Here is a 10,006-nt window from a genome sequence, read left to right as displayed (position 1 = left end):
ACCATTAAATAGGTAAATTAAGTTAAAAATTATCACAAATTGAATTAATTTGATACAAGTACAAAAAAAGTTGGATAAAAAGTAGCATCGATTGTAAATATAAAATTTTAAAAATAATAAAAAATACTATTTATTTTTACTGACAACATAAATGTAAACAATTTTAACTTAATTTTATTAATTTATTTTTGACAACGTTTTTATTACCAACAACATAAGCCTCATTATTATTATTATTATTATTATTATTATTATTATTATTATTATTATTATTATTATTGCTGATGACGGAACAAAAAAATCGGTAATATTATTTGTCCAAAATTACAATTATATCTATTTGGAATTTTTTGTCAAACTTACACAATCTTATATATATATATATAAAGTTAATTTACATCTTTTACAATTAGAATTGTTCGCTGTTAAGTTTGTTATAGTAAAAAAAAAAAAACAATAATTTACTTTATATATTTATACATGTTGTTTTATATTTTCTCAATAAATAGCCAATCGTTAAAATAATCAAATATATCATAATAAAAGAATTGAATATAATTTAGTCGAATAATCAAATATTTTTATAATAAGGTAAAATAATACTTTACTTTGTAGTAAAACAAGGTAACCAACTAACCATCCTCTTTTTTCAAACCCATACTACATCTTTTATTTTCATCTTTGACTGTGTTTAATTTTTTTTGTTTTTTTCCTTTTTGGAAAAAAAAAATGTTGCACCATGATTTAGGGCTTGCTTAACGGCAAAAACTAGCCAATAGGAATCCCCCAATGAGCATAAATCAGGGAGCAAGTGGGTCCCACATGTTTAAAATTCTCTTTATATATACACCTTCTACTAAGTACTTCTTCTTCATTCACTTCTCTTTATTTTCTTCAAACCCAACATCAACATATACATTATTGTTATTATGATGATATCAAGAAGCATTCTATTCTCTTTGGTTTTCTTGGTTTTCTCTTTTCTCATCCCTACCTTCATTTCCTCTTCCCCTCTCCAAGACCCTGAATTGGTAGTTCAAGAGGTGAATAGGTAAATAACTAAATATATTTATATATAAATTATAATGATCTACTTTAATTTATTCTTCTCCATATATGTGTTAAACTATTTTATATTATATGCACATACATTGTTTATTATTATTATCTTTATTCACTTTTAAGTGTCATTTTTAAACTAAAAATAGAATTTGTGTATCAATAGTATTAATTCTAAAAATGATCTTACAATATATAGTATTGGAAAGTTTTCAAGTATATCGGTACACTGGTGTTTCAGTAATTTTTAACCGTTGATCTTAATTATATATATTATATATACTTTTTAAAATTAAGATCAACAGTTAAAAATCACTGAAACATCGGTATACCAGTACACTTGAAAAATTTCCTATAGTATTAATTTATATCTTAGATGATATAGCTACTAGCTTGCATTCAAAATTCAACCTTTTAATTAAATGAGTACTTTTTAGATTTGTATTATTATGGAGATTAACCTATAGTAGTATAGTTCTAATTACATGTGCAATACATAACTTTATATATACAAGTCAAAAGTAGTTAATGTACAAATAAAGGAGTGAAACTTAGTTAAAGTAATTTTATTTTATTTTTATTTTTATTTTTATTTTATCTCTTTTGACATGACATTATGGTTTGAATAATTAAGAAACAACAAAAAAGATGCATTTTTTTTCTCTTATGGCATGTGGGTATATAGTAATGTGTATGTACTTTGGAAAATGACATTGATGCTTAGTTTTGTTTTCAACTTTTTCAGGCAAATCAATGCCTCCATTGCTAGGAGGAGCTTGTTAGCTAGTGATAGGAGAAACTTAGGGTACCTTTCATGTGGAAGTGGCAACCCCATTGATGATTGTTGGAGGTGTGATCCTAATTGGGAACAGAACAGACAGAAGCTAGCCGACTGCGCAATTGGGTTCGGAAAGAACGCAATTGGCGGTCGGGATGGTAAGATTTACGTGGTAGATGATTCTGAAGATGATGATCCAGTAAACCCTAAACCCGGAACCCTACGTCATGCAGTGATTCAGGACGAGCCATTATGGATCATATTCGCTAGGGATATGGTAATCAGACTGAAAGAAGAACTAATTATGAATTCTTACAAGACAATTGATGGAAGAGGAGCTAGTGTACACATTGCTAATGGTCCATGCATAACTATACAATATGTGACAAATGTGATTATACATGGAATTAACATACATGATTGTAAGCAAGGGGGGAATGCTATGGTGCGCGACTCTCCTAGGCACTACGGGTGGAGGACCGTATCGGACGGCGATGGCGTGTCGATCTTCGGTGGGGCCCACATTTGGGTGGACCATTGTTCATTGTCCAATTGCAATGATGGGTTGATTGATGCAATTCATGGGTCCACAGCAATCACAATATCTAACAATTACATGACACACCATGATAAGGTTATGTTGTTAGGTCATAGTGATGAATATACTCAAGACAAGAACATGCAAGTCACTATTGCTTTCAACCACTTTGGTGAAGGTCTTGTTCAAAGAATGCCAAGGTAATTACTTAATTTTAAAAGATTTTAACATTAACATTAAATATCTTATTAGAGAGGAAAATAATGCTCGCTTATTTGAATAATATAATTTGAATTAGGTTAATTAACTACAAAAATGCTATTCGTAATTTCGTACACCAAAATCAGTCATTAAAATCAGTCACCAATGTATTTGTATATAAATATATCTGTAATTTAATTTATTTTCAATGTGTACGTATTTCTATTCCAACATATATTTTATACTAGTAGCTGACTTTAGTAGCTGATTTTTGTATACACGTAACATAATCGAAGTAACTTTTTAGAATATAAAAATAGTATAAAAAAGTTTATTTTCTTCATTTACAGGATTTAAACTTAAGATATTATTTAAAATTTAAAATAATAATAAATATATATTATTTTATATTGAATTTGTCTAACTTGTGTTGGAGTTTTTGTCCAAATATAGTAGTAACACCTTTTGCAATTCTAAGTTCTAACTACAATTTATAGTCTCACCCAATAAAATCCACTAAAGCTAAATAAAAGAAGAGAGAAGGAAAAAAAAAAGTTGGAAAAGTGAAAATGATAGAAATTTATGAAAGTGGGGGGATATGGGTGCCTTTAAACTTTGTCAATATCCCTCTTAATTAATTAATTACCATATGGGACCATATATATTTATATTGCATATGCATGAGTTGAAATGAAGTTTGAAAAAATATTGGTGGAATTTTTATGTTACTTTGTAGGTGTAGGCTTGGATACTTCCACGTGGTGAATAATGACTATACACATTGGGAGATGTATGCTATTGGAGGAAGTGCTAACCCTACCATTAATAGCCAAGGAAATAGATTTGTTGCACCCAATGATAGATTCAGCAAAGAGGTAATTAAATCTATTATTATTATTATTATTATTATTATTATTATTATTATTATTATTATTATTATTATTATTATTTAATTTAAAAAATTATAATGCTTTTTCTCCAACATATATATGAATATTATTACTAACTACAATTATCAAATGAAAAAATACATGAGAATGACATTTTTTTTTGAACAACGTAAATAATAAATTAAAAAATTAATTTTAATTTTAAAATTTAAAATTTAAAATAATTAAATTTATTCATGTTTAATAGACTAAGATATAACTCATTATTCATATTATTCACTATGTTCATTATTTACTTATCGAAATTGTTATCAATATATATAATAGTCAATTCTCAATAAGACAACAACATATGAATATGTTGACTCACATTATATTTACTATATATACATGCTTATATGAAAAGTAGTAGTTTTTATAAATATCACATAAGTAGGTATACATGTACATTTTTTTTATTAAATATGAAGTTTTTTTTTTTTTTTTTTGGGTCAACAATTCAGATTTTTCATTTTACACTTTAAAGTGTTATCTCTATTATTTTATATTAGTCGAATATAAAATTTACACATCATCATTCAATGATGATATAATATTTCACAAAAACAATTCCACTACATTTTTTTAAAAGAAAAATATAGTAACATATATGTAAAAAATTCAACTAATGAAAAATTATTCTTTTTGGTCAGTATATCTGTACATTTTTTTAAAATATTATTGTATATCTTAAATTTCAAATTTGAAACCCTCTATAAAAAGAGAGTTAAAAGTAATTTTATGATAATAAAAAAAAAATTGACTAATATCTAATTAATTAAAACTTATTGGTTTTCTATATTTATTGATGTATATATATGATGAAATAATGAAGGTAACAAAGCATGAGGATGCAGCAGAGAGTGAATGGAAGAATTGGAATTGGAGATCAGAAGGGGACATGCTTGTTAATGGTGCATTCTTCACAGCTTCTGGTGCTGGTGCTTCTTCAAGCTATGCTAGGGCTTCTAGCCTCAGTGCTAGACCCTCTTCTCTTGTTGCTTCTATTACTACTTCTTCTGGTGCCCTTCTTTGCAAGAAAGGTTCTCCATGCTGATCTCAACATTAATTCATCAACCAAAATTGTTATTAATTAATTAATTAAGAGTAAACTGATAAATAAATAAAGGTGAAAACTCAGTTACAGTCGACTTCACGTGAAGTTGATAGCTGAGAGCTGTTAAATGAAAATTTAGTCAAATCAGTCAAATCATCTAACGGCTCTCAACTATCAACTTTACGTGAAGTCGACTGTACCTGAGTTTTCACCTTAAATAAATTCCTGAGAATTTATATTTCGGACATATTAGTCTCTAAAAAAAATATTAATAAAATTTTTTAGAATAGTAGACGTGGACACACGACCTTTAAATTAGTCTCTATATATAATTATGATAAAAGGTCTTAGTTTGAATTAGCTTGTCTACGTTTATTATTTTAAAGAATTTTATTGGTATTTAAAAAAAATAATTTATCTAAAATATAAATTTTAGGAATTTATTTATTATTTTACTCGTTAATTAATTAATAATTATTTTGGTTGCTTACCTTGATCCATTATTAATATATATATACATGGTATATAATTTCCCAAGAAGCAAAGGAAATTATATATTAAGAAAATATATATTTTGTGAAAGAAAGAAAAAAAGGGAGGGGAAATTGAAGAAAAATGCCTATATATATATGGTCAATTTGGATTTGGATATTTTACTTTTTATTTGATTTTCATATCCTTCCTCTTTTTTTTCCTTTTTTGGTTTTTGTTGTTTAGGGTTGTTTTGTAATGTTTGTCTTTTTTTTTTCTTTCCTTTTTTGGGTTTTTTGGTAATTTTGTCATGATTACAACCTCCACATGTTACTCTTAGAAATGGTGTCTAAGAGAAAGAACAAGTGTTGAAGAGTTGATATTATTGTTATCATCATCATCATTATCAATTATAATATAGTAGAAAATTTTCATCTCTCTATGTTACAAACTTACAATCTCTTCCTTTTTCAAAAAATTAATTAATTAAGAATTATTAGTTAACCTATTTTTGTAATCTTATGTTATATTCTTCCATTTCCCAAATTATCCCTCGTTCTATGTGACCGACACATCCTCACAAAAAATAAAAAATAAAAAAAATTAACAGTGTTGACTAAGAATATGAATAAGGTTAAGGCTTGTACGACATTATATTATTATATATATAATAGAAAATTTAATGTGATGTAACGCAAAAACAACATAAAATAAAATAATTCAAATTAGACTTTATTGGAGTAATCGATATATAAAGTTCAACCACCAAAATAACTGTTAACTAATAAACAACAGAAGGGTATAAATAAAGTGGAAATTTGATGTAATTTTTTTTTTATAAATTATAAATATGATCACCAAAAAAAGTATAAGATCTTCTATAAATAAATATGATCATGATGTATGAATTAAAACAATAGTCACCAACAAAAAAAAGGGAAGAAATTAAAACAATAACATTTAATTCGTATGGTTACTTCATCTAATTAACAAGAAAATGACCTTGAAATGTTAATTTGGGGTAGGAGAATTATTTTGGAAAAATATTGACCATGAGATCTCTCACATGATATTTGTACTACAATACATATATATGGCCAAAAAAAAAGAATTTAATTTTAATACACGGACAGTGTAAAGTGTTATATATAATCGTGCAATAATATCTATTTTTTTATATGACTATTCACGTAGTTAATGTAAAAGATAGTTATTTTTATTAATGTAATATTATGTAATTAAATATATGTGTAAAATTATTTTACACTGACAATACATTAAAATTAAATTCGAAAAATATAAAGTCAAACATATAACGCTTGGTTTTTAAAACTAATACTCAATTAAAGAAAAATTGTATATCCTTGTGTGATGATAGTACAAAAACCTCCAAAATATTCAAACATTTAACAAGGGAAAAATTTTCGGTGGAATAATGTAAAAGCTTAAAATAGGAGGGGGAAAAAAAAGCACATTGGGTGCATCACTATTTAGTGGATCTTCTTTTGATGTATGGAGGCATTTGATTAGATTGTGGTTATATAGGTGGAAGATTTACATTGGAATACCACCACAACTTTGACAAAGTTTGTTTCAAGAGTTTCTTTAATTTCTTTCATTTTTTCTTTTTGAGTATTCTTTCACTTTCTTGAGTAGTGAGAAATAATTTCTATTTTTTTTTGAGAAATAAAAGAAAAAGAGAGTTTATTATTTATACTATAGTTGCAAGCTATAAAGTACAGACATTTTTTTTATTTGATGTGTTCGTGTATCGAATACATTTTAGACACGACACTTATCAACATTTGTTCGACACACGTGTCTTCTATGTCTATCGTATTTCAATAAAAAATAAAAAAAAATATTAAAAATGATTATAAAATTAATTTATATTTTAATATTAATAAAATACTAAAATATTATTATAATTTATTTCAAATATACTTTATATTTTATATATATATGCTATGTCTCTATATCTTATAAAAATTTTAAATTTTATATTTTTGTGTTCTATATCATGTCATATTTCGTATCCGTATCAGTATCTGTGCATCATAGGTTGCAATCTTACTTGACCAAATCACATGCAATCAGAATAATGGACACTTCAATTCATTTCCATTGAAACCGGATTGAGCTTTCTCACATGGTGGATCTTGATTGGGAAGGATACCCGTTTATACTAGTTAGGGTTTACATATTATTATATATTATATATATTTATTTATATTATTTATGTGTTGGAAAAAACAAGAGAAAGAAAAAGTGAATTAATTAGGAAAAGAAGCTTCTGAATGAATGGCTCTATGCATTGCACATGAGTAATAGTGGTGCTGTTATAAGCTCAAGAATTTTCATGATTACATGCAATAGAATAGAATAGAATACATATATATCTATGATAATTGCTTCCTAAGTTTTTCTATCCTTTTCTAAAAAGAAAAGAAATTAGGATTTAAATTAAAGTTTAAACGTGCGATCTATTTGATTAATTGAGTGATAGATAAATTCTCTTAACAACCTTTTTAGTATATTCCAAAATAACAACTAAAATTTATATTTTAAAGACATAAAATATAAATTTATTTTTCTTTATATTCAGAGAAATAATTAGAGTTGTGCGTTTTTTAGCTTCACTTGAAAATTGAATAAGACCAAAAAACCTACAAAACATAGACATTTTATGAGTTATCATATTTGTGTATTTGATATTACAAAAAAGCAGCAGATAGTAGCGAATTTTTAGCGACGGTTTTCAAAAATCGCTGTTAGATGAAAAATGGCGACAATTGTTGTGCGGATTAGAGAAGGGTTTCTAACAGCGTATTATTTTGCGGCAGTTATAGCAAAATCGTCGCAAAATGTCGATTTTGCGACAGTTGCTGCAATAGTCAATACAAGTTACTCTGTTAATATTCATTAACACTCGTATGACATATGTGTCTTTTGTGTCTATTCGTATCTAATTTTTCTGGCTGAAACCTTAGGTTATTGGGTATACATTATATATAATATAGTCATTATATTATGATTATGTGTAGGGTTTGTACAAGTTTGAATTTTGGTTCCCTTGCAAATTCTTGCCGCAATCAAAGGGGAACTCCATTTTTCAAAGTACAAATTGGAAGCCACGTTGGTGTAATTACAAATTAACGTGACAAAGAACATAATGAATTGAAGTTAGGTGAATGTTGTAGGTTTTAACTTTAATTTTAGTTTAAAAAAGTACAAAAAGATTACTTGTATAAAGTCAACAAGTTAATTATGAAATTGTAGCATATCGTACTTTGAGGTAAATAATTCAATTTTAGGAGCTAAATTCACACTTTAATTATTCCTATATTATAGCTTTTAAGATTTGATCTTGTATAGTATGTTATTATCTTATCAAGTATATTAGGTATACATTAAAATTATTTATTAATATAAATTAAAATATATATTAAAAATAAAGTTAATAATATATATATTTATACATAATATATATAATATTTAATTTTAATGGTTAATTTTAATGTATAAAATATGGTCTTACTAATATAGTTTAACTTGTAAATAGAATACTTAAAATAATAATAATAATTAATTAATTAATGCATAAAAACCCTAGTAATTAGGCCTCGGTTAGATTTGTTGCTTACTTTTCCCATTGACTATATAAGCATTGAGGATGAATGGTTAATATAGTCCACGAAAAATAAATTGTTTTTTAAATTTATTATTAAAAAATTTTATCAATTAAATTAATTTTTTAAAAATTATAAATTAATTATGTTTGTCTTTTTACACTCCACTAATAGTTTTTGTTAATAATTAATAACGTGGAATATTAGCTGACAATATTAGCATATGGATGCATAGTTAAAAGATTTTTTATACCTAGAGGTAGATCATGCTTAGAGAATTATAAATTTGAGTAATATCCAAAATCAATTTAAGAAATCTTTAGTTGAATACTTAGTTTTTTTAATAAATTTTAATTATTAAATTAATCTTCAATTTTTATTTTATTAAACAAATCTATTTTTATGTTATATATTTTCGTTAGAGGTTAACAGAGTTCAACTACATGAAGAGATCTGAGAATTAAAAAGAAGCATGCTACATATATAAGTTTTTTTGGCTTATAAATCTTACAAGTTGGCACAAGCTCAATAAAAAACACGCATTACACTCCCACATTTAAGAGTAAATAAATGCACGTTATTCAACCACTTTTTGTTTCCAAAGCGCGCTACTTACCATGCATTATAAACGACTCTTCTTCTTCTTCCTCCATGAAAACGAGTTTCTTGTCAAATTTGAAGATAATGGAACTTCAGAAATACACCCAAACGATTACAGAAATACACCCAAACGATTACAAAAATACACCCAAACGGTTACAGGAATTCACCCAAACGATTATAGAAATACACCAAAAAAATTATCGAAATACACCCAAAGGATTTAAGAAATACACCCAAAATTCGCTGAAGTACACCTTATGCATAATTCAGAACTCTTTCTCTTTCTCCTCCTCATCTTATGCTGCTTCTTCTTCTTCAAAAACGATTTCAGAGCTTGATGTCAAAAAATAATGGAAATCAAGAATAACGAAGAAAGAAAACAGAGAGAAAAGCACGTAAATGAAGAAGGAGAAAGAGAAGGCAAGAAACGAAAGAAAAGAAGAAGAAGAAGAGGAAGAAGAACGTGCAGCAAGAAGAAGAAGAAGGTGCAGTGAAAACGTGCAGTAACGGTTGAAGAAGGAGAAAGAGAAGGCAAGAAACGAAAGAAAAGAAGAAGAAGAAGAGGAAGAGGAAGAAGAACGTGCAGCAAGAAGAAGAAGAAGGTGCAGTGAAAACGTGCAGTAATGGTTGAAGAAGGAGAAAGAGAAGGCAAGAAACGAAAGAAAAGAAGAAGAAGAGGAAGAGGAAGAAGAACGTGCGCAAGAAGAAGAAGAATGTGCACTTGTAAAGACTTGTATAAAG

At 26.7% G+C, this 10,006-nt stretch overlaps 1 protein-coding gene across 1 annotated transcript; it reads left to right on the top strand.

The window, feature by feature from the left end:
* Positions 1–893: 893 nt before the first annotated feature.
* On the top strand, positions 894–5,469 carry LOC107629354 (putative pectate lyase 5). The gene is made up of 4 exons (XM_016332131.3): positions 894–1,051; positions 1,805–2,575; positions 3,313–3,451; positions 4,341–5,469. The coding sequence occupies exons 1-4, from the start codon at positions 930–932 to the stop codon at positions 4,560–4,562; spliced, it is 1,254 nt and encodes a 417-aa protein (XP_016187617.1). The 5' UTR covers positions 894–929; the 3' UTR covers positions 4,563–5,469.
* Positions 5,470–10,006: the final 4,537 nt, after the last annotated feature.

Source organism: Arachis ipaensis, chromosome B3 (genome assembly GCF_059453495.1).
Source record: "Arachis ipaensis isolate K30076 ecotype BB chromosome B3, ASM5945349v1, whole genome shotgun sequence".
Classification (NCBI taxonomy): Eukaryota; Viridiplantae; Streptophyta; class Magnoliopsida; order Fabales; family Fabaceae; genus Arachis; species Arachis ipaensis.
The sequence above is the reverse complement of the archived record's forward strand: the minus strand, read 5'-3'. Positions and strand labels throughout refer to the sequence as shown.

Coding starts and splice junctions, on each gene's coding strand:
- LOC107629354 (XM_016332131.3), top strand. CDS start 930: ATGATGATATCAAGAAGCATTCTATTCTCTTTGGTTTTCTTGGTTTTC. Junction 1,052..1,804: donor GTAGTTCAAGAGGTGAATAG/GTAAATAACTAA, acceptor CAACTTTTTCAG/GCAAATCAATGCCTCCATTG. Junction 2,576..3,312: donor CTTGTTCAAAGAATGCCAAG/GTAATTACTTAA, acceptor GTTACTTTGTAG/GTGTAGGCTTGGATACTTCC.